Source organism: Drosophila pseudoobscura, chromosome X, assembly GCF_009870125.1.
Source record: "Drosophila pseudoobscura strain MV-25-SWS-2005 chromosome X, UCI_Dpse_MV25, whole genome shotgun sequence".
NCBI classification, from domain to species: domain Eukaryota; kingdom Metazoa; phylum Arthropoda; class Insecta; order Diptera; family Drosophilidae; genus Drosophila; species Drosophila pseudoobscura.
Window position 1 is genome coordinate 20,871,292 of NC_046683.1, and position 23,427 is coordinate 20,894,718.

Here is a 23,427-nt window from a genome sequence, read left to right on the forward strand (position 1 = left end):
TGGTTATGATTGTACCAGTTGGGAATGGAAGGGACATTCAAAATTGATATAAGCTTAGTTCCACGAAATACAACAAAAATATTTAAATTCATTTAATCTGAAGTATTCAAAATAAACAGTCTTTCCCTTTGATATTCAAATAAATATTGTCGAATTCATAATAATATTCAATATAAACATTTTAATCTATAAATGTGTTATTAATTTGTAGGTCAAATATCAACAGTATTAAAAAGACTTTTCAATACACCTGTGTTTGAATCAAAATGGTTATATTTAATTTTACTATTTTTCTTTTTAAAGACCATATATTCAATTTCGATATGGGTGGGCTCAGCAGTATTGCCTTCTAAAATAATACATATTTGAACATTTTTAAATAAATAACCCTCATTGGTCTTTGAAAATGTTTCCGTGACAGAGAGGTCCGTGTACTGGGTATGGCATTGTCGAGCTGGCTATAAAATTCCAGCTTCCAACATAGTAAAATCGAGCTTACTCGTGGAGCAGTGAATCCTATAAAATCAGCGCTTAGCTGCAGCTAGCGAGCTGTTTCTGGGACTAGCCGAGCGTTACGGTTCATCGAAACACTGACGGAGTGCTAATATCTGGGGGTTATTTGGGTCGCATAGACTTTGCTATCGCCGAGAAACTCGACTAGTTGCGCAGAGTCTGTCGTGAAGAGCTGAAGTGCTCTTGCAGCTGTCTGTATTCTTCATTATGCTGATAATTCTGTTGCTGATTAAAGTCCTCGCCGTGCTGGGCAAGGGCTGGCCCTGGGAGAACAAATCCCTGCTTGTGGACATCGTAGAAACGGTTCCAAAGAGTTCCAATGCTACGATGAGCCAGTGCGAGAAGCAGCTGCTACAGCTGAGCGATGCCTTGCAGGGCCAGAAGTTCTGGGCGTTGAAGGGTAAGTGAAAGACGCACTGATCGGTCGTTGAGCGGTTAAATTTACTACTGATTAATTCAGCTCTGGATGCCTCGGGCGAGGGCTTTTCCAACATTATGATGGGCCCGAGCTTGTGGTTGGGCAGTCGGGCCACCTGCCGTGCTGTCAATGAACCAATGCTTCTGGACCTGACCGCGCAAATGCCGAAACTCCTCGTGGAGCTGGCCCCCTTTGCTTTTGATTACCAAGTAGCCTACATCAGGGCCAGATCTCCTTGGCAAATATCGGTTTCTATTAAGGAGGATCCTATGCTCCACATTGGTCTCTGCCTGCCTAGCAGTTGCAGCCCCCCCAGAGTCGAGCGACTACTGCGCCAGGCCCTGATCACGGGCCAGAGCTTTCAGCGCTGGGATATGCGTCCACAGCTTGAGTACGTGAAGAAGCCACAACTGAAGCAGGATTTCTACAAGAGCCGAACACTCCACTTGGTCCTGGGTGTGATAACAGGAATACTCCTGCTGACCGTCCTGGCCGTCAGTGGACTTGATAACCGTTCCCGCATCGTGGCCTGCTTTAATGTATCTACCAACTGGCAACGCCTGTATCAGGAAGTGAATCCCAGCCAGGAGAACAGCGTCATCAATGGGCTGAGGGTCTACGCTGCTTTCACTCTCTTGGGGGTGCATGTAATCTGGTACAAGTACTTTTCCGTGGACCCTTCGGTGGAGATTCTCAACAAGCTGGTCCACATGACCATGAGGCACACCTACATACCACTTGTGGTGGAGGTGTTCTTTGTTATTAGGTTCGCATGGCTTATTTCAACACTCTTCCATTCCATTGATGACATCTTCATTGCAGCGGCTTTCTTACCGTGACGAATTTTCTACGGGACGAGAAACTGCAACAGAACATTGCCCGGGACAGCCTGCGCGGGAACGTGCAGCGCTACCTCAGGCAGCTGCTGCACCGCTTCCTGCGTCTTGCTCCTATGCAGTTCGTAGTCCTTCTAATAGGAACCCTCAGCATGGAATACCAGAAACAGGTGTCCGTCTTTCACATAAGCGATTCGATGGACGAGCTCTGCCCTCGGCATTGGCACCGCCAGTTGCTATTCATCCAAAACTTTTTTCCCGTCATTGAGCTCTGTGGGAACTGGACCTGGTCGCTGGCTTGTGATATGCAGCTCCATATGGTGGCTCTGCTGATGCTCTTCATTCACACCAGGCATCCGAGGGTGGTACGCTCTCTGGTTGCTCTGATTCTGGCGGGGAACATTGCCTATACGCTTCTGGTGATGGAGATCTTGAAGGTGGGCGGCAATTTTGATGATTTCATCCACTCGGGCAAATTGTTGTACGTGAGTCCCATTGTCCGCACGCTTGCCTATATTGTTGGCGGTGCCTATGGGTATTCTCATGTGCGGGGCAGCCCGACTCCTTTCGATCAGATACTGCCTAATCGGTGGGCCAAGCTGGGACTGGTCTTCCTTATGCTGTATCTAACGAACCAGGTGGTCGGCCCGAATCCATCCTCGCCACTGCTGATAACCATTTTCATGATCTTTCTCCGACTGCTTCTGGCCGCAGGGACTAGCCATCTGATCAGAATCGGGGACAAGGCAGATACGAGCGAATCGTATCCACCCATTCGCTGGCTCCTTGTCCTCCTGCAGGCCAGTTCCATCCAGCGGGCCGGCCGATTCACCTACGCCATCTACTTGCTGAATCCTATAGTCATTCTCAACTTCTACTACTCATTCAGCGGCGGATTACAGGCCGATTTCTTCGTTATTGTAAGTTCAGACATCACATACGCATGTATGTAGACTCGAGAATGTTCCACTTGAATAACTTTGTAATCAATTGCAGTTCCTTCTGATTGTGGCCCACTCGGTGATTTGCTACGTTCTGGCCAACGCACTCACGCTGATATTTGAGAGCCCATTCAACAGGCTGTCCAGCCTGGTGCTGACCACCATGTTCTCCAAGGAAAAGAGTCTTTAAATAGATCTGGAAATGCTTTTCCAGCTGTTGCTCAAACATTTTATTAACTATGTACTTCAATTAAACAAATGGTTAACTGTTTTTTCCTTCGGAAAATATGAGCACCGTTGCACTCGACATTAAGGCAACATACATATGTAGCCAAATTGATGTTTGCATATTGCAATATAATACGTCGATTATGGTGCAGCCGACTTCCAGCAATCTTGGGTCGACTTGGCAATGTGTTTTATGAGTCTCAGATTTAGAGTCTCAGGCCGGTGCACTCGCAACGGCGTCTAGAAACGGGGGCCTCGGAATAACTTGTTGTTGTTTTTTCTTTCTTTCTCTTCTCATATTTGTTCTCAAACTTTATTTGGTTTTCCGCCGATTGTTGATCGATCTTTGACCAATTATTTGAAAAATATTTTCTGTGTTTGTCTATTCAATTTCAAATAATCCTATACAAATTCAATAAATTTATAAAAAGGTCCGCAGCTAGGGCCGCGACTCTACATTTATACCCCGGACTCTGTCAGCATGGCTTCCCTTCGCCACAGGGCGTACACTAAACCAGGCCAGGTAGAGTGTGTAGGCGCGTGGAGAGCGTGGAGGTCGTTGTGTAGCCACTGCAGTTTCATTGTTTTCCTCTGACTATAATAATAATCTGAAATTTACAATGATTCTGTTTTTTTGGCTTTTTTATACCCGATACTCAAAATGAGTATTGGGGTATATTAGATTTGTGGTAAAAGTGGATGTGTGTAACGTCCAGAAGGAATCGTTTCCGACCCCATAAAGTATATATATTCTTGATCAGCATCAATAGCCGAGTCGATTGAGCCATGTCTGTCTGTCCGTCTGTCCGTCCGTCCGTCTGTCCGTCTGTAGAGAATGACCATATCTTTTAGACTGCAGAATCTGAATTGGATCGTATTACTATTATAGCCAGCATCAAGAAAACAATTTCATTTTTTCTCGCCCTGTCTCTCTCTAACACACACGTAGCATAGGCGGCTTTGCTTAGAGTAAAACATTAGCGCCTAGATCTCAGAGACTATAAAAGCTAGAGCAACCAAATTTGGTATCCACACTCCTAATATATCGGACCGAGACGAGTTTGTTTCAAAATTTCGCCACACCCCCTTCCGCCCCCGCAAAGGATGCAAATCTGGGGATATTCACAAATCTCAGAGACTATTAAAGCTAGAGTAAGCAAATTTGGTATCCGCACTTCTGTTAGATCTCACTATAAAACGTATATCTCAAAATTTCGCCACACCCCCTTCCGCCACCACAAAGGACGAAAATCTGTTGCATCCACAATATTGCAGATTCGAGAAAACTAAAAACGCAGAATCATAGATAGCGACCATATCTATCAGATTGCTGAATCTGGATCAGATCAGATCATTTTTATAGCGAAAGGAAACAAATCAATTTGCAGTGGCTACGCAGCGCGTTACGTCACGCTCAGACTGATTTTCTGTCTCTCTCGCACGCACTCTTTGTCGTGTCGTTTAATATTAGCGGCGTCTGCCGCTCTACATTTATACCCGATACTTAGTCAGTATGGCTCTCCTCCGGCAGACGTCGCTAACACTGAACGACAAAGAGTGCGTGCGAGAAAGACAAAAAATCAGTCTGAACGTGTCGTCGGGCGCTGCGTAGCCAGTGCAAATTGATTTGTTCCTTTTGGCTATAAAAATGATCCGAACTGATCCAGATTCAGCAACCGAATAGATATGGTCATTCTCTATGATTGTGCGTTGTTAGGTTTCTCGAATCGGCAATATTGTGGATGCAACAGATTTTCGTCTTTTGTGGGGGCGGAAGGGGGTGGGGCAAAGTTTTGAAATACTCTTGTAACGGTGACATCACAGAAGTCTGGATATAAAATATCGTTGCTCTAGCTATTATAATCTTTGAGCACTAGGCGCTGATATGGACGGACAGACGGACGGACAGACAGACAGGGCTCAATCGACTCGGCTATTGATGCTGATCAAGAATATATGTACATATATGTATACTTTATGGGGTCGGAAACGATTCCTTCTGGACGTTACACACGTCCAGTCTACGCACAAATCCAATATACCCCTATACTCTTTTTAAGTATCGGGTATAAAACGAGTTCGGTTTGGCCGGCGCTAACGTCATCGCTCACTTCTGGGACTGCAGGGCTTCTTATTAGTACTCACACACTCATAACAAACGCCAGAGCCGAAGACATAAGATCACTAACCATACAGTATATATATATATATCCAGTATCCAGTATAGATCCAATCCAGCAAATTCGTTTGGAACATAATCGTTGTATGAGCTGACAAATCTATACACACATGTACATATACTTATGTACTGCATGGTTAGTGATCATATGCAAAGACAGTGGAGCGTACTAATTTTACACCTTTGCAGGAATTATTTTTAGAACATTTTTTTTATTGGTCTACAAAAGCGATTTGACACAGGGCGCACTTATTAAGGTATATATGTACATACTTTGTTTTTCAACGTTGCAGGTTGTTGCACACTAATCTACAAATTTCACAAAGACTCAAAGACTCACCTTAATGAAAATGAAAACAGTCACGCCGAATCTAGTCGGATCCCAACTGTTGCAGTTGCACTCCATGAAAGTCCACAAGTCAAAGACTGTATTTGTAATACCGGGTAATCAAGGAGTATAGGGGTATATTAAATTCGTGTGGATTCCAGATGGAAGCGTTTCCAACCCCATAATGTATATGTATATAGTTTTGTTATGCATCAACAGACGAGCCGATATAGGCAAGACTGTCCGGCCGGCTTGTTTTCGCCTGGTTCTTAGAGACTATAAGAACAACAGCAACAGAATCATATAGAACGAGAAAATGTTTGTACCAGAATGCCAAAATGCGATCCACTTCTCTCCCTCTTCCAGTGGCGCTCCTGGCGAGGCCCCCGGTACGCCTAGGAATATGCTTAAAAACTAATTATTTTAGTTATGCGATTAGTTTTCCCATGTGGCCCATATGGGGTTTCCGAATAAAATAAATAAATGATTGCGATTTGCATTTGTGGCGAACCGGTGGATCAGAAAACAAAGCCTCATATTTCGAACGTCTCTAATACCAGGATGCACACATTTAAGAGAACATAAGGTACATAAGGTACTCAAATACTGCAAACGGCAGAAACAAATGCATAAATGCCATGGCAATTGGTGTACTTTAAAGGAATATTTCGTTTATTTATCGAATACATTGAAATGCATACACGAGTTGGTTTCCTCAAATGGTTTTTTGTTTTGTTTTTTGTCGTTTTTTTTATCTTTATATTACTTTGTATTTGTTTAAATAAATAAGATACATACGTTTAATCATAATAGCAGTATTTATCGTGCAAATTTGATAAGCATAATAATGGTTTACGTTTGCTCGTTCGTCTCTTGCAAGTTTTTGTTTGTCTCTTTACGAAATAAGTTTAAATATATGAAAAAAAATATATATATTTGTTTCTTTCTTTTCTTTTTCTTTATCATTCTTTTTGTTTGTGTTATTTTCCGTTTTTTGTTTTGTTTTAATTAGCTGCTCTTTCCTATGCTTGGATTTACTTTTTCTTTAAAGTAAAAAACGATCTGCGCTTTGGTTCGTCCTTTTGAGAGGTGGCTGGCAGAGTCTGGGATCTGCTGGCCGCCACAGCTGCCGAATCGCTCTGGGCTTTCAGGGAGGTCACCCACTGGGACATCTCGCTATCGTCGTGGGCCTGCAGTAAGAACTCAGCTCCGCTGGCGAGCCTGCAGTCGAGAGGGAGAGAGAGAAGGGGAAAGCCAAGGAATCAGCATCGTACGATCAGTGGGTGGATCGATTCGGTAATGGCTACTTACTTGACACGCAGTACATGCTTCTTCTTGGTGTAATCACTGGCAATTTCGACGGCAGCTCCCTGCAGATCATAGCTAGGCTCGCCGCGGAAGGTCAATTCGGGGTTACTCTTGCAACCCTTCTGATCCTTGAAGAACGAAATTCGTCCGCTCCGGGCAGCCATGTAAACCTTGAGACGCAATTTTAAGATTGTAAATTGTAAACGCACTGCAAGGGGGAATGGCAAGAGTTGATATCACTCACCTTGTCCCAGGATCGGTTGGAGGCCTTCTTGGTGGTCGACTCCCACTCATGCTTTCGTGTCACATAGCCCTCCTGGCCCTCGCCAGCAGCTGGTGTGGCGCCTCGTTCTGGGGAGCAGAGAATAAAAGCCTTCAGTTAGTCAAAGTTGAGCGCAATTATTGGTAAAGGTTGAACACACAAACATACGAGTATGCATACGCAATGAGAATGGAGTCAAAAGATTCAATATTCAAGCTACTCGGAAAATATACGCATAATAATACGCATGCTATGGCTCTTGAGATAATGTTTTTGTACCTGTTTGTATCTCGACAGCGCGCTCGATTTCGACGGCCGTATCTTTGGCGGCTTCATTTGGGTTTTTGTTAGTTGGTTGTGTTAATCCGTAGCGATATTTAATGCATATTTTTAATGTTTAGTAAGCATGAGTGAATGATATAGAACGTTTAGATATAAATTGTCTTTGGTTATCGAACAATCTTGATCTTGATCTTGATTTCAATCTATGTATGATAGGGTAGGCATTTTGTTATATTTTTTATTCTCAGATTATTGGATGCGGATCGAGACGGGGATTTATGGGATGCATGGGATGCATGGGATACATGGGATACATGGGATACATGGGGAATAGTAGTAAAAAAGGAGAAGGGTAAAACGTTTTCATACCTGCATCATCGTGAGAAATGCCAACATCGACATCATCCCGCCTCTCAGCCTCTCGTTTGGCCTGCTCCGCTGCCTCAGAGGCGGCCTTAGCCTCCTGCTCCTCCTTGATCTTCTGTCGTTCAGCCTCCTCGGCCAACTCCTGGCGCCTCTTCATTTCCTTAAGCTCAAACTGTGGATACACATAATGATTTGATTAGATTGGGTTAGATTGATTCAGGCACGGGCTTTAACGGGGCCTTAACCACTCACCGTTGTCAACCGCTCAAGTGCACTGAAGCGCTCTTCTTGGGCGGCGGCCGATTTCTCGAATGCCTCGTGCTTCTTGATCAGGTTCTCCACCTCGTCGATTGTGTGGCCGAGCTCTGAGGAGAGCAGGTACGGCTCCTGGGCAATGAGCCAAGCCTCGGCCACGGCAGCATCTCTGGCGAACTGGTACACCTCCAGTACTGGAAAATCACACAGATTAGTAGAGTAGTAGATTAGTAGAGGCAAAGCAAATTAAGGACAAGGGTTTACTTACTCAACTGGAGATTCTCCCAGCGCTCCTCCCAGCGGCGGAGGAGGGCGTTCCGGCTGTTGCTCAGCTGGTGTAGGCGATCCTTGATGTCCGCGGAGGCGTAGTGATTGCGGGTGAGCAGCTCCTTGCCCAGCGATATGCAGGCAGCGAAGTTGTCCTCGCGTGTGTCGATCTCGGCCTTCAAGCTTTGATGGTTGTTCATCAGCAGCTCGACGCCGGAGACGTCGCGCGGCTTCTCGGATGTGTTCATCTGGCGGACGAGATCCTCCATCCAGATCATGAGGATGCGCACCATATTGAAGAAGCGGAAGAGATCGCCGGTGTCGGCCAGCTTCTGTTTGCGCGCGTCGCACATGGCCTGCAGGTTGTCCCAGGCGTTGAGCACCTCCTGCTCCCGGTTGGTGATCTCCTTGGCCTTGTCGCCGGCATATGCGTCCTGCAGCTTGGCGGACTCCTCCTGGATCTGCTGCACCTGCGAGTAGAGTGTGGTCAGGTCCTGCAGGAAGTTGTAGTGCTTGCGCTGTAGCGTCGACACCGAGCCGGCGTCGCGTCCCAGCTCATCGGAGACGCCGTGTTGCTTCTCGAGGATGCGGCCCAGCACATCCTTGCAGTCGTGGAAGAATTTGTGCAGTTCCCGCGAGGCGGCCAGCATCTGGGTGCGGGTCTCGATCAGCTCCAGCAGATCCTGCCACGACTCATTTAGGTTGTCCTTCCACTCGGCGATGGTAGCCGAGTCCGAATGGCCTGCCTGGATGAGGTTGTCTGCGATGCCATTTACCTTGGCCACCCTCTCCCCACCGACGGCCTCCGTGTCGCGGGCAAACTCATTGAAGCGCTCCGACAGCAGGGTGACATGGTCGAAGTCCTGGCCCAGCTCCTGGGAGCCGGCCACCACCTCGCGGTCGGTGATCCACTGCTCCAGGTCATCGACCTCCCGGCTGAGCATAAACAGCTGCAGGGCTTCGTTGAGGCGGGCACGTCGCTCGCCGGCCAGGTCCTTCAGTCCGGCGTAGAGCTTATCCAGCTGCGATTGCTTGACGGCGACTGCGTCGCCGCTGGAGATGTCGTCGCCGCTGAACTGGCGGGCCACCTCGCCCAACTGCCGGATGGTGTTGGCGTAGTCCTCGACGGACTGCTCCAGGTTCTCGTGCTTCTTCATCAGGTTCTGGGCGCTAATCTCGTCCTTGCCGCGATCCTCGACCATCATGTACAGCTCCTGCTCACTCATCCACGACTCGGCCTCCTGCGCGTCGAAGAAGTACTGCTGCACCTTCTCCGACTCCAGCAGATGCTTCTTGCGGTTCTCGATGGCGTCCTTCAGCTCCTGCCACTTCTGGGTGAGGTCGCTGATCAAGGCCTCGAACTTCTTGGCGTCCTCATGCCCCTCGTCGATCAGTTTCCGCCCATTGTTGCAGATCGCGTTGATACGCGGCTCGTGGTTGTCGATCTCCGTGGCCAGCGACTGGTTCTTCTTCTTCAGGACATGGACATTGAACAGCGAGTTGCCGTAGTCGTTGGAATTGGCCACCGGCAGCTTCTCGTCGATCCAGAGCTTCTCGTCTTCGACGTCGCGACAGAACTGGAAGGCCTCCTTCTTCTTCTCCAGCTGCTTCTGGCGCTCCATCAGCGGTGCCTTGATCTTCTCGAAGCGCTCTAGCACCGCGGTCTTCTTCACGACAATCGGCTCGATCTGCTCCTCGGGCACGGTCTTCTGCAGGTACTCCGTTTGCTTGTCGATCTCCTCCACCTGGCGGGCCTTGACCGCCATCTGGGTCTGGATGACCTGCTGCTTCTGCATGAGGATGTTGACGGATGTGAGGTCGTTGGCCGTGTCGCCGCTGACAATTTGCTTCTCCAGGTCGGTGATGTACGAGTCGATGTCGTCGCAGGTCTGCTGGACGAGCACCTCGCGGTTCGCGTCAAACAGCATGGCGCCCTTCTCCTTGGTGTGCACCTCGAGATCGTCAAATTGCTTGGCCAGTTCCTTCAGCTTCGGTTCGATCACGTCCTTGAACTCGGGCTTCTCGCTGGACAGTTCCTGGGCGGACTTCTCGGCCTCGAACAGACGCTCCTTGTTGGCGGCGATTTCCGCCTCAAACGCCTGGTGGCGCGTCCACTTGGAGTGGATTGTCTTTGCGCTCCTGTAAGTCTCGTCCTGCGACGTCGCGTACTTCTCCTGCACCCACTCAGCCAGCTCCTCGAGATCCTGCAGGAACTCGTGAAGCTTCACCTGATTCTTCAGCTTCTCGTGCTGATCGAGGGCCCGCTGTCGGTTATCGTCCCGCCGCCCGGTAATGTTCTCTGCCCGCTTGCCAATCTTGTCCGCATCGAAGTGCTCCTTCTCCACGAGGGTGTCGGCCACCTGCAGCAGCGTGTTGATCTTGTCGTCGTTCGCCTCCATGGTGGTGAGGAAGGCCTCGTGCCGCTTCAGCTGGTTCTCCGCCTGCTCCAGGTTGACGGGCGTGTCGTCCTTGCTGAGGAAGTGCTCCTGCTGGCTGAGCAGCACCTCCGTCTGGCGGGCATCGCGATTGAAGAGCTGCTGGTCGAGGCTTTGCGAGAGCAGCACCTGCCGGTTCTCCCACATCTGATGCAGCTCCTCCCAGCCGTCCTTGAGGGCGTTCAAACGCTCCCGTAGGAACATGTATTGCGGATCGTCGGAGGTGCTGCCCTCGGAGGTCAGCCGCTCTCCGTACTCCATCATGTTCTTGTAGTCCTCCGTGTAGTTGTCGATCTCCTCGCGGATTGACTGGTGCTGATTCAACAGTTTTTCGGCCTCGGGCAACGACGTGGGCGTGTCCTCGGAGGCCACGTCCGTCTGGGTCTTGGTCAGCCACGTCTGGAAGTGATCGAGATCCCGCAGGAAGCGATGTAGATCGCCGGCCTCCTCCAGCTTCGAGTCGCGCTCCTTCAGCATCTGTGTCAGCTGCTCCCAGATCAGCTCGATCTGGGCTATCCTCTCGCGGATGATCTGCGCCTCCTCGGGGTGCTCGTCCTCGATGCTGCTGGCCTCGCGCTCCAGGCTCGACAGCTTGGCCTGGATGGCGGCCAGGTCGCGGTCCATGCCGCTGAGCCGTCGCTGCAGTGTCATCACGCCGGTCAGGTCCATCTCCAGGCTGTCCGTTTCGGTGAGGATGCGCTTCTTGTCCTCGATCCACGAGATCGTCTCGCGGCACTCGATGTAGAAGGTCTGTACACCGTGGGCGGACTTGAGGTCGTCCATCTTCGCCTCGGCTTTCTCGCGCAGCGTCGACCACTCCTGGTTGAGGTGGTTTTGCCGCTCGAGGATCTCGTCCGAGTTCGGGTGCTCCACGTGGAGCAGCTGGCGGGCCAACTGATTGACCACTGCCACTCTGGAGGCATTGGCGTTCATTTCCTTGTCGAAGCCCTCGAAGCGGTGTTTCATGATCTCCACATCCTCGATGTCCTTGCCGGGCACCATGGTGTCGAGCATCTTGGTCTTTTCCTTGATCCACTGCTCCACCCCATCGGCCTCCGACATCAGCTTGTACAGGCTGAGGGCGTCGAGGAGACGCTGCTTGCGCAGCTTCGCCAGCTCCGTGAGCTCCTTGTAGCGGCTGTCGATCGCCTCGAGCCGCTTGTCCACGTTCGCCTTCTCCGCCTCGTTCAGCTTGAGGCTGTCGGCCTGCTTGTGCAGGGCATCGATCACCTCCGCGTAGTTCTTCAGCTCGTCGGCGACGTCCTTGTGCTTCTTCAGCAGCGACTGCACGTTGGCCTCGTCGCGGCCCACATCCTCGCTGGACACGATCCTCAGCGTGTCCAGCATCCAGTTGTCGACATCGTCCGCATCGGCGAACAGCTGGAAGTACTCGACGGCATTCTCCAGTCGCTGGCGGCGGTACTTGGTGAGGTCGAGCAGGTGATCCCACTTGGAGAGTATCTCCTTGAGGCGGTCCTTGATGCGATCGGCCCCAAAGTGGCCCTCGGTGATCAGCTCCGCACCGACCTTGGCCACGTTCTGCAGCTGGGGGTCGTGCGAGGTGATCTCCGACTCGAGGGCCTTGTGCTTGCTCAGCAACAGATTGACGGTGGTCAGATCGTGCCCGATCTCGTCGGTGGAGACGATCTGCTCCTTCTCCTTGATCCAGTTCTCTTCGTCGGCGGTGTCCCAGTAGAACTGCCAGAGCTTGCGGCTCTCCTCCAGCCGGCTGCGGCGCTCGACGGCCAGGCGCACCAGCTCCGCGTAGGCATCCTCCAGCTGCTGAACGCGGCTGACGATGATCTCGGGGTCGCAGGGCTTGTACGACTCCGGGTCGTCGCTGAGGAACTTCTGCGAGTTCTGAACGACAACCTTGACCCGCTCCCCCAGTATATTGATGTCAGCCTCGACCAACGAATGCTTCTGCAGCAGATCCTCAACGCCCATCAGATGCTTGCCATAGTCGTCGGTCATCAGAAGCTGCTTGATCTCCTCCATGTTGTCCAGGATGTAGAGCATCTCCTGGAAGTTCTGCTGCAGCTGCAACGAGATCTCCAGGCGCATGCGGCGTGCGCGCAACAGCTCCAGCAAATACGTCCAGAGCCGCATAACGTTGTCCTTGCGCAGGAGAATGCGCTTCACGTCATGATAACGCTCCGACTCGAGCTCATCGCAGACGGCCACCACGGCCTGGACGCGCTCCTCGTACGCAAAGATGTCCGTTTCGATGGCCTCGTGCTTCTTGGCCGCCGCCTCGACGGCTGCCAGATCGAAGCCAAAGTTGTCCTGGCTGACCAGGCGCTGGTTCTCCGACAGCCACGTCTCCCTCATGGAGGCCTTGCGGTCGAAGCGGGCGGCCAGCTGCTCGAGCTTCTCCTGCCGGATCAGCTCCTCGCGCAGGGCCAGCTCCCGCTCATGTTCGGCCTTCTCGAGCCGCTCCCAGGCCTTGTTGATGTCCGATATCATCTTGCCCTCCTTCGGGGTGTAGGGCTTCTGGTTGTTGGCGCGCATCTTCGACTGCAAAGTGAAGAGCAGCACTTCCAGGTTGCCCTTCTCCACGAACTTGGGCGGCTTCTCGATGGTGCGGTAGTTGGAGAACTGCGCCAACTGGCCCTGCACCCCCACAAGGGAGTTCTCGAACTCGCGCTCGCCCAGCGACGTGATGGTCGTCTCGATCCACTTGAGCAGGTCGCTGGTAAAGTGCTCATAGTCGTTGATCATCTTGTCGTTCTCCATGGCGATGCCCACCACCTTGCCGATGCGCTTGCCCTGCACCGTCTCCTGCTTCAGCTTGCTGAAGTAGTGGTAGTACGTGACCACGTACGTGATGATCGATTTCTCGTCGGGATGCTCCACGAACACGTCCTCGGCGTCGAGCAGCTTGGCCAGGCCCAGCTTGTCTTCGGCCACATCGAACGCGTTGTTCAGGTTGTGTATGGCATTCGTCTTTGACAGCTTCTCGAACTGCACCAGATCTGGACGGTGTTTGTGGATGATGGCATTGAACGCGAGACCGTCGCGCCACGACGTTGTGAAGTTCCTCACATTCACGTTCTGGTATCCGGCGGTCTTCATCTGACACCACAGCAGCAGGGCGTCCTTGGCCGATTTGGTCTCCTTGTTGTCCACCTCCTCGATGGTGATATCTTGAATCTGTTTTGTGCGGAAGGGAGGGACGGTAACAGTTACATATTCGATGCAGTGCGGGAAAAGTGTGTCAGTGACAGCAGAGCGTCCGAACGGGTTGAAGGAAGGTAGAAGCAAAAACAATATAAATACAATAGGAAGATGAGTAACGCCCACACATTTCAATGATACATGACTTTAGCGGCTTGGCTTTTGAAAGTGGCTCCAGGCTCTCTTCAAATTTTGTTGAAGAGCGGCAGCGGACGACTCAGATTTGAATGCAGGCGTGGACACGTAATCTCACGTTGTCTGGGCTGTCTCATTCTGACATTTCTAGAATACTAGGACACTTTTTGGCGAAGCTCGTCGCCAACATGAAAATAAGTGTTATTTTGTATGTCCCTTAAATGTGAATTTGAATATAGAAGAGAATATAATTATTTTGTTATCGTGGTGGAGGAAGGACGGTGGTGGCGCTGCACACAACCATTGAAATGCATGGGCGTTACTGATCTTAATATTAGTACTACATTTGTAGAGGAAAGGCTAGAAGGACTCACTTGGAAGCGCAAGATAATGGTCCAGATGAGGCCCAGATTGAGGGATGCATTCCCGTCGACAATGTCGTGGGAGCCAATGTTCTCGAGGTGCACACGCTGTTCCCTCAGAAACTGTAGGGCCTTGTCCACATTCTCCAGACAATGGATCCTCATCTTGCCCTTGGTGGGCTTGGGCAGACGCTCGCCGGACAGGACCTCGAGCAGCTTAATCAGATGCTTGCCATCCCGCATGTCCACATAGAGGTCGGCGATGCGGCAGTTCACACGGCACAGATGCGAATTGACCCACTTGGTGAAGGTCTTCTTCTGTACGCTCTCCCGCTCCTCAGCGAGGGCCTTGATGCGGCTCCGTTCGAACAGTCGGGAGCTGCTGTTGCCGCCATCGTATTCGTATTCGTCGATATATTCGTTGCCAGGCCCCTGACTGGGGTCCCATCGAACAATTGAGATGTCCGTCGTCATATTTGCTTATTTGAAACTTCTACAGTTTCCACACTTTTGGTTCTGTGTCTCTCACTGTTTCGTTAAAGTTGTGTTCTGCTCTGCTCTGCTCTGCTCCTTCCTCCTTCCTTTGTCGGTGTCAAGTCGCTCGTTTTTTATCCTAGTCCAGAACCGAATTTGTTGCCTTCAGAGGAGAATCACTGCAAAGGAAACGAAACAAAAGGAAAGGTAAGGTAAGGTATGGTAAGCATTGGGAAAACTGTGGAAAAATCGGTTGGACAATTTGTGTATGGATGATTCATTGAGGTGACGTCATGCGCAGGGTCGTCTGGGTCAACCAACAAGTCCGATCGCAACTGTACCTCTATCTCTCTCACTCTCTCTATCACTCGGACACACTCAGAAATACTCGTAGTTAACGCGATTACATCACACGCTGGCATCCCCCTCCCCAAAAGACAAGCAGAGTGCGAGTGTGAGGCTCTCTCTCTTTTTGTTCAACGGGCGGCACAACCCATGCCCATGCCCATCCCCATCCCCATGCCCATCCCCACACCAGCCGTATCCCCTCCTGGAGCAACATTTGATGAAATTGCAGGAAATTCAATTCACAAAAAGAACTATCGAAAACAAAACCCAGATTGAGTACAGAATATAGTACATCCATGATTGTGCACTGCTTTCCCCTTCCCAAAAGCGTTCACACTGTCCGCTGTTTCCATCTGTACACAACGCTCTACTGTAGAATAGATACCATTCCCACCAAAAAGCGTTCACACATTCCCGATTTCATCTCTACAAAACACGAATGAGCGGGGGGCTACCTATTATGTTACGCTACGGCTAACCAAGCGAACTTCTATATACATACATATCTCTACACAGCACAGGACTGCAGACATTGTGACCTATTCATACTGAATACCCGGAGTACATGCATATGTATATGGCTCAAAATGTGCATTTCAGAGCCATTTCGCACTATGTGGAGAAAACATAAATGATGGCCCATTCACACTGAAAACCGAGAGCCGCTACACACTGACCCATCTCTACACGAGAAATCAGTTGCACGAAAGAAGTATGTGCTCCCAAAAATCCCCATGCCACAAAAAAGCTGGGCTTCAACTCTCCAAGTGATTAACCGTACACGCTGTCGGCCATCATTCATTCGCACTATCCTCCACCACAGCAGCGGCAGTATTTTCGCACTTGTGCCAGAGACCTGCTAACTAAACGAAATGGGTTATGCTCGAATGTTGGGCTCGAACTTTGGATGCAATGAAAATACATAGTATGTTCATATGTTTAACTGCCTCTCGGTCTACTACAGTACATTTTTACTTGGCACTTTCTCCTGCTTTCACATTTCAGTTTGAGCCGACTGCAGTTTTCATTTCGATTTTGATTTCGATTTCGACGCGGACCTAGGTCAAGCGAGAATGATGCAAAATTACGGTAAATAGATATGTATGTATATACAACCGGTTACTATGTACATACATATGTGTGTGCTTATTTGTTTGTTCACGTATGTGGGTTGGTGCCTATGATAATGTCCTTTGACCTTTAGTCGCATTTACATTTACAGCACAGCACAGTACAGGTGCTAGATGGGGGTCATTCCTCCAGCAACACAATACATACACAACTGTATATCTGCTCTGGCACTGCTTTGAAACTGCTTTGGAACTGCTTTGGCAGTGGGTCTCTGCTCTGGTCTGGCTTAGGCTCTACTCCGGCTTTTGGTTTTCACGCTCTGCCCTACTCTGGCCTCTCCACAATTATGAGAGCTTCAGTCAAAGCTCTGCCACAGTCGCCACCGTAGTTACTGCTGATTTCATTTGTACTAATTTTGCGACACCAACAACAACAACAACAAAAACAGCAACAGAAAGAGAAAAACTTGTTAAAACAAACAATAGAAAATCAGCACACTAACACAAGCACCGAGAGCCACGTACATATGCATGAATGTTTCATTTCCATACTCACACACGCAAAAGTGGCTTCTATCTATTACGTAATATTTTTAATAAAACGAAGCTTAAATCTTGCCGCAACGCAAAAACAACAGCGAATGAGCTAACGAAAGAAAGAGCGAGCGAGCCCTCTCACGCACAATGGAAGAGAAAGATAGAGAGAGTCGAAACGGGAGAGTATTCATATTGTATTTGTTGTATATCTGAAGGTGGTGCACCAGTGCCAGCGGGTGGGGGTGGGAGTAGTAGCTCAGCCAGGGTTGGTTTCCTCAACTCAAAATGCACTCTCTCTTATTTTGTCACTCTCTTTCTCTCTCTCTCTCTATCAATATTGCTGTCTCCGTCTATCTATTCATCTTGCGATGTTTAATTATGATTGCCTGGCGCACAATTTATAAGTGATCTTATTATGAGTTCATCACTCACTCACTCATCATTTTTGTGAAGGCTGGCGCGAGAGAGAGAGAGAGAGCTGTCTGCCTCTCGAGAGCCGTCATAGGGAGAGAGTGCGTGCGGGGCGTGGAGGAGTTGTGGAGTGGTTGTGCAACTCCCGAGTTCAATTAAGCAGGCCAAGAGTTCAGCTCAATTCAGGCCCAATGCAAACCACCACCAAAGTCAAAGTTGTGTGTTTTTTCTGTTTTTGTTTCGGTTTCAGTTGCTTCTATGGAGAAACCAGTTTATTGGGGTGGGGTTGGGGATCACAGTATCACAATATTTGTTGTTCCTTTGCATTTTTTGAACAAGTTACATTATTTGGTTTTCCAGTTGCTGGGCTCCCCTCTTTATACGGCATGGGCACCTGGGGGCCATGAATTCCCATGTACGTGCCACAGCCTTCTGTGTATGTTCGTGTGTTTACAACTGTACAAGAGAGTGATAGCCGCTGATTTGTCATAAACAAGGTGGGCCAGAACATCACACTCGCACACACTCACACGAACTATCTTAGCAAAGAGCAAGTGCAGCCACCGCCACACTGTTTTCACCCATTATTGCCAGTGGTTTTCTCTCTTTCTTACAAAAAGCAACTTCAACTCGTGACCTCTTGCAGGGGAAAGGGAAAGGCAGCGGCGACGGCGACGGAGACGAAGGAGTTCTTATTTTTACATGAGGCGTATGGCTGTGCATGTGTGTGAGTGCCTGATTGTGTGCACGTAACTGTATTTCAAAGTGCAAGCGTATCTATGAGGAAGGAAAGAGTGTTCCTAGAGTTGTATTTCTGTACGAATCATAAACATACACATGTGTGTGTATTCATATATACACACATACATACATATGTACACATGTATGACTGAGTGAGTGTATCTCCGATTAGGCGATTGCCTGATATTTTATTTTATCACCAACTGACGCAAATGTTACTTAAGGCTCTTCTTCTTATGTTTCTGGTTCTGCTTATTATTTTACTTTGTGTATGCTCCCGGGTGTTCTTTATGCTCTTTCGGCGATTGCCGATCACTTTCTCACTGTTTCTTAGTTTTGTTTTGATTCGAGTTCCAGTTTCAGTCACTGCATTAATTTACCGTTTTTGAACAAACTTCTTATACATTTGTCCATTGAGAAACTCGAGGATGGGGGAAAAAACATAAAAATAAAACGAATCCGTCCGCCACTCGACACACACTCACGTCCAATTCGATTAGGAGGGCAGTAATGAGACAAGCGAACCACACCACACCACTGTGGGACTTGTACGCGCTCGCTCTACCCAAAAACCAAATGCCGAATGATGTCATCAACGGCAGCAGAGGCAGCTACAGCACCAGCGGCGCGGTGGCGGTAGAGCAGGCAATTTTAATCGATGATGTTTTTATTATGTATGTATGCGCACGGTCTAACCACTATATATTATATGCACAGAGCTTGTATGGTAGAGCACATTTATGTCCGCATTAGTAATTGGTTAGTTTAGTCCACTCTGATCTGGCCCACATTTCAATATCTGAGATACTTTTTTTTATACTCTGCTGCTTCTACTTTCTGCCACTCTCTTCTGAAAAGGTAGAAGAGATAGAGCTGAGGTAGGAAGCACAGCACTAGGGCGTTGGTCTGTTTTACCGACCGTTTTCAGCGTTATTTCGGCATTTTCACTGCGTTTCGCAACTCTCACTTACCTACTCGATAATTTTTCAGTTCCGTTTGCCCTAATTGATTCATAAAACACAAGAAATATCATAGATTTTACACGTTAAAATTTTTAATTTCGGTCTGGCGGATGAACTTTACTTGCGAGCAGAATGGAAAATGTATGTATTCAAAACACTGAGCAATTGGCACTAAAAAATACCAAAGTGCGCAATACAACTGTGTTGCTATTGATATTTGACATGGCATCTACGCGGTAGCTACACATTTTCTACATAATGGGAGAAATAAGCAGGTATGGATAACAGGCAAAACAGCCCTTACCCGATTAGCCGATATACCGATTTTGTCTTCAAGGTATATTGGGCCGAGATAAGATTCGAACGAACCTTGCAATTTTCCATGGGGTATTTGCCTGTTGTCCATACCTCTTTCTATAGACCATTCAAAATTACGCTCTTCCGTCACTTTTTTTCGTTGCATGTATGAGCAAGAGAGCAGAAGACAGCCCCAGCGTAGCCCTCAGAAATATACCGAAATATACCATTAAAAAAAAAAAATCGATTAAAAAACAACTTGATTACGGACCGCTCTAGCCCTAGTATATAATATATCGTAAATGGTCACTCTGGTGCTCACGTTCCGTTTTGTGTGGATGAGGATTTACGGAACACAAGCACAAGGATTCCCTGGACGAACGGATAGCTTACAAAGATTTGTTTTTTTGAATCCCCAAGAGTGACGGCCGGTTATCCGAAATGCTGGCCCCGGCACCACTAACCAAGATCACGCGTATCGAGATCGATATCAACAAGTTAGGACACTGGGCCAAAGTGAAGAAGACGCCGGTTCAGGTATACGATGTGTCCGAGCGTGTGTTTACATCGATGCAGAACCTGGATATCACCTCGCTGGCCAGCTACCCAGAGGCCGAAATCCGTCCAGTGCTGCCATCGCTGGTGCGCATGAGTTTGCTCTCGCCGCTGGACAACACCACATCGTCGATGGAGTCTCGCAAACAGATCCTGGCCGTTCTCATTGGCATCGAGGTTGTGAACAGCATAGTCTCCTATCTGCAGGTCAACTATCACGAACTAGAGAATGAACTGAAAAAAGAGCTGCAGACTCGCCAGAAGACCCCCTACTTTGAGGGCCAGCAGCAGGAGTATGGTCTGCAGTCGGGCATCGCCCTGGGCTTTGAACGGGCCGATGTGGCGCGTAAAGTCCGCGTCGTGCTCTCCGAGATATTCAATCTGCAGCAGCAGGTCTCCGATCAGAAACCCGCCGCCCACTCGGAGATGCTTGACGACGGAATCTACCTCGAGGAGGTGGTGGACATCCTCTGCATTGCCCTGGCCGAACTACCCTCCCTGCTCAACATTCTCGAGCTGACGGATGCCCTGATTAGCGTGCCCAACGGGTATCGCATTATCACTGCGTTGGTGGCCAATTTTCCCGACTGCTATCGCGATGTTGTCTCCCACGTGATTGCCAACTACGACGAGGATGGCAGTGACGGCAAGCACAGGCTCTCCCTGCTGATGTCCCTCAGCGAAATGAACCCCACCCAAGCACTGGCCAATCGAACGCTGTGCGTGGAAATGATGAAGGGGCCCTCCTTCATGCTTAAGCTGGCGCTTAAGCATTCCGACGATCTGGTGAGTGGTCCCGCAACCAAAGTAATCAAGCTAATCAACGCTAATGGATTTTTCTGAATAGATCCCCTTCCTCACGGGCTTGCTGCTGGGAAACGATCAGAACCTGCGCTGCTGGTTCGCGATCTACACACGCTCCAGTCAGAAGCGCAAGGGTGATGCCCTCAATCTGGTTCGTGTGGAGCTGCTCCAGAAGGTTGTAAAGACGACCACAAATGCGGCAGAGCTTAAGGACTTCAATCTGCAGGGCGTGGTGCTGATGCGGCTTTACTGCGCCCTGCGGGGCATCGGCGGACTGAAGTTCAATGACGACGAGATAAATGCGCTGTCGCAGCTGGTCACGAGCCGCCCCCAGCCGACGCCATCGGGTCTGAGGTTCGTGACACTGGGGCTGTGCATGCTGATAGCCTGCCCCTCGCTTGTATCGACTATTCCGCTGGAGATGAAGGCGATTGAGTGGCTGCAGTGGCTGACGCGTGAGGACGCCTTCTTCTGCAAGCGCTCTGGAACAAGCACCTCGCTGGGGGAGATGCTCCTCCTGCTGGCCATCCACTTTCACAGCAATCAGATAACAGCCATCAGCGAAATGGTCTGCTCCACACTGGGCATGCGCATACCCATCCGGCCGAACAGCACCAGCCGGATCAAGCAGCTTTTCACCCAGGAGCTATTTACCGAACAGGTGGTGGCTCTCAAGGCGGTGCGGGTGCCGGTGACGCCCAATCTGAGTGGGACCATACCCGGCTACCTGCCCGTACACTGCATCCACCAGCTGCTCAAGTCGCGCACTTTCCTCAAGCACAAGGTGACAATCAAGTCGTGGATCTTCAAGCAGATCTGCAGCGCGGTGCGGCCCATCCATCCCGTGATGCCCGCCCTGGTGGAGGTCTTTGTCAACACACTGATCATTCCGAATCCCACCGGCAAGGTCAACATTGATCACATCCACATGCCCTTCACCGAGGTGGAGATACTGCACGTGTTCCGCACCTCCCAGCTCACATTGTTCGGCGAGGACCTGCCGCAGATGACAGAAAGCGAGGAGCTGGCCAAGGTCGAGATCAGTTGCCCCCTCACTGCCCAGCTGCTTATGATCTATTACCTGCTGCTGTACGAGGACACGCGCCTGATGAATCTCAGTGCCATCGGCGGCCGGAAGCAGAAGGAGTACGCGAACAACTTCATGGGAGGCCTTCCACTCAAGTATTTGCTGCAGAAGGCCCACAAGTATCACAGCGAATATCAGTTTCTGTTCCATCCGCTTCTGCGGCTGGTCATCTCCAACTATCCGCACCTGAGTATGGTGGACGACTGGCTGGAGGAGCACAATCTGACGACCCTAGGCATCGAAGCCCTTGACTGTCCCTGTCCCGAACTGACGCCCGAGCAGCTGAGCCGCGCCCTCGAACACATCCAGACGAAGCCTCGGCTGGCCATACGCATATTCAAACAGCTCTTGCAGCTGCCCGCCGAGTCACTGGCCCAGTACGGCCAGCAGCTGGTGAAGCACATGCCGGTGGTATTTCAGAAGTCGGTGCCACGCTACATCAAGGACCTGTTCCACGATCTCTGGCTACGCCTGAATGCGGTTCTGCCCACTACGCTGTGGGTCATGTCGCTGCGAGCCATCACCAATAGCGCGGACTCGATCAATCGCCGGACCTTTGCCAATGAAAGCCTGCTGGAGCCAATGGAAGTGCTAAGGTAATTGCCACTAAACATATAGCTTTTAGAGGAGTATCTTGATTATAGCATCTCTTTACACAGCTGTCCCAGGCATGTGTTCTGCTCGCCATATCTGCTGATGATCATGCTGCGCATTCTTAAGGGCAGCCTGGCCGCCTCCAAAACATATCTGAACGTGTACATGCAGCAGAAGCAGGTGCTGGACAAGAACGGGCTGGTACAGACAGACGCCGACCGAGAGGAGCTGAAGACGACGCTGATTGCCTCGCAGGAGAGTGCTGCGGTACACATACTGCTTGAAGTTTTGGAGTACATGTCAAATAATTCCAAGGATCGCCTGTCCCATCTGGAGCTGCGCGAGATCCAGGGCATCATTGGGACATATGTGCACCAGGCGTTCATATCAGAACCGTCGCTGGCAAAGCTGGTGCACTTCCAGACGTACCCCAAGTCGGTGATCCCGATGATGGTGGCTAGCGTGCCGTCGATGCATATTTGCATCGACTTTGTGCACGAGTTCCTCAACGTCAACGAGATGGACAAGCAGATATTCACCATTGAGCTGACCTCCCACCTGGTCCTCAATTACTCGATACCCAAGAGTCTGGGCGTGTCCAAGTTCTGCCTGAATGTGATACAGACGACTCTGTCGCTGCTCACCGTCTCCTCCAAGTGCAAGTTCCTGCGCCACGTGCTGCCGGCCATGGTGCGGTTCGTCGAGACGTTCCCCATACTGGCCGACGACTGTGTCAACATTCTGATGAACACCGGCCGCAGCCTCCACTCGCAGTCGTCGCTGGGCGTGACCACGATGGAAATGCCTCTCACGGAGAGTGCAAAGCTCTGGTCGTACCGGGATGCCCAGATGCATATCGTACTGATAGAGGACGCTTTCAAAGCCCTGGTCTCCGCAGTGATGCAGAAGTCCGAGTTGTATTAGCCCAATACAGAAAACAGAATATAGAATACAGAGAATATGCTAGAATAATATAGAATCCATATCCATAGATGTACATAATTCCCGTTGTACCTTCCCCTGCCCCTGCACCCTTTTACCAATCTCCAAATTTGTTATAATGTGTAATAAAATTCATAAAATGACCAAAATAGCAAAATAAACATTTCCATGAAATTGAAGTTCAGCAACGCTGCAATAATTCTGTTCGGGACCAACATCCTTAGGAGAGATCGGAGTTCAAAGGCGACGATCGGGATTTAAATGCAGCGATACACATCTATGTATGTATGTACATACATATGTACGTATCTGC

At 49.8% G+C, this 23,427-nt stretch overlaps 3 protein-coding genes and 1 long non-coding RNA gene across 9 annotated transcripts; 3 read left to right on the plus strand and 1 right to left on the minus strand.

Annotated features, from left to right (window-relative positions):
• The first annotated feature begins 548 nt into the window (after positions 1–548).
• On the plus strand, positions 549–2,994 carry LOC4815556 (O-acyltransferase like protein). The gene is made up of 4 exons (XM_001355268.4): positions 549–913; positions 974–1,697; positions 1,754–2,687; positions 2,764–2,994. The coding sequence occupies exons 1-4, from the start codon at positions 721–723 to the stop codon at positions 2,896–2,898; spliced, it is 1,986 nt and encodes a 661-aa protein (XP_001355304.3). The 5' UTR covers positions 549–720; the 3' UTR covers positions 2,899–2,994.
• A 2,357-nt stretch (positions 2,995–5,351) lies between these two features.
• LOC117184567 (uncharacterized) lies at positions 5,352–6,337 on the plus strand. Its single transcript, XR_004469976.1, has 2 exons — positions 5,352–5,635; positions 5,810–6,337. It is a non-coding gene; the product is annotated as an uncharacterized lncRNA (long non-coding RNA).
• beta-Spec (spectrin beta chain) lies at positions 6,095–19,020 on the minus strand. 6 transcript variants are annotated; one of them, XM_015185507.2, is made up of 9 exons: positions 18,845–19,020; positions 14,305–14,945; positions 8,185–13,771; positions 7,914–8,110; positions 7,665–7,833; positions 7,293–7,343; positions 6,996–7,102; positions 6,755–6,921; positions 6,095–6,664 (listed from the first exon to the last, which is right to left on the minus strand). In XM_015185507.2, the coding sequence occupies exons 2-9, from the start codon at positions 14,764–14,766 to the stop codon at positions 6,478–6,480; spliced, it is 6,927 nt and encodes a 2,308-aa protein (XP_015040993.1). In that variant the 5' UTR covers positions 14,767–14,945; positions 18,845–19,020; the 3' UTR covers positions 6,095–6,477. The 6 variants fall into 6 exon arrangements, with proteins under 6 accessions (XP_015040993.1, XP_033238717.1, XP_015040992.1 ...); XM_033382826.1 differs by having other exon boundaries at positions 18,849–19,018; XM_015185506.2 differs by lacking the exon at positions 18,845–19,020 and adding an exon at positions 18,359–18,483.
• Positions 19,021–19,394: 374 nt separating this feature from the next.
• On the plus strand, positions 19,395–23,263 carry IntS2 (integrator complex subunit 2). Its single transcript, XM_001355266.3, has 3 exons — positions 19,395–20,473; positions 20,535–22,174; positions 22,238–23,263. The coding sequence occupies exons 1-3, from the start codon at positions 19,574–19,576 to the stop codon at positions 23,094–23,096; spliced, it is 3,399 nt and encodes a 1,132-aa protein (XP_001355302.2). The 5' UTR covers positions 19,395–19,573; the 3' UTR covers positions 23,097–23,263.
• Positions 23,264–23,427: the final 164 nt, after the last annotated feature.

What these genes read in the sequence shown, in the direction of transcription:
- beta-Spec (XM_015185507.2), bottom strand. Translation starts at nt 14,766, where the DNA reads ATGACGACGGACATCTCAATTGTTCGATGGGACCCCAGTCAGGGGCCT. An exon ending in CATTTCTCACGATGATGCAG is followed by an intron (nt 7,344 to 7,664) that starts GTATGAAAACGT and finishes ACCCAAATGAAG; the next exon opens with CCGCCAAAGATACGGCCGTC. An exon ending in AAGCATGTACTGCGTGTCAA is followed by an intron (nt 6,665 to 6,754) that starts GTAAGTAGCCAT and finishes TCTCGACTGCAG; the next exon opens with GCTCGCCAGCGGAGCTGAGT.
- LOC4815556 (XM_001355268.4), top strand. Translation starts at nt 721, where the DNA reads ATGCTGATAATTCTGTTGCTGATTAAAGTCCTCGCCGTGCTGGGCAAG. An exon ending in GAGGTGTTCTTTGTTATTAG is followed by an intron (nt 1,698 to 1,753) that starts GTTCGCATGGCT and finishes TCTTCATTGCAG; the next exon opens with CGGCTTTCTTACCGTGACGA. An exon ending in AGGCCGATTTCTTCGTTATT is followed by an intron (nt 2,688 to 2,763) that starts GTAAGTTCAGAC and finishes AATCAATTGCAG; the next exon opens with TTCCTTCTGATTGTGGCCCA.
- IntS2 (XM_001355266.3), top strand. Translation starts at nt 19,574, where the DNA reads ATGCTGGCCCCGGCACCACTAACCAAGATCACGCGTATCGAGATCGAT. An exon ending in TTAAGCATTCCGACGATCTG is followed by an intron (nt 20,474 to 20,534) that starts GTGAGTGGTCCC and finishes TTTTCTGAATAG; the next exon opens with ATCCCCTTCCTCACGGGCTT. An exon ending in GAGCCAATGGAAGTGCTAAG is followed by an intron (nt 22,175 to 22,237) that starts GTAATTGCCACT and finishes CTCTTTACACAG; the next exon opens with CTGTCCCAGGCATGTGTTCT.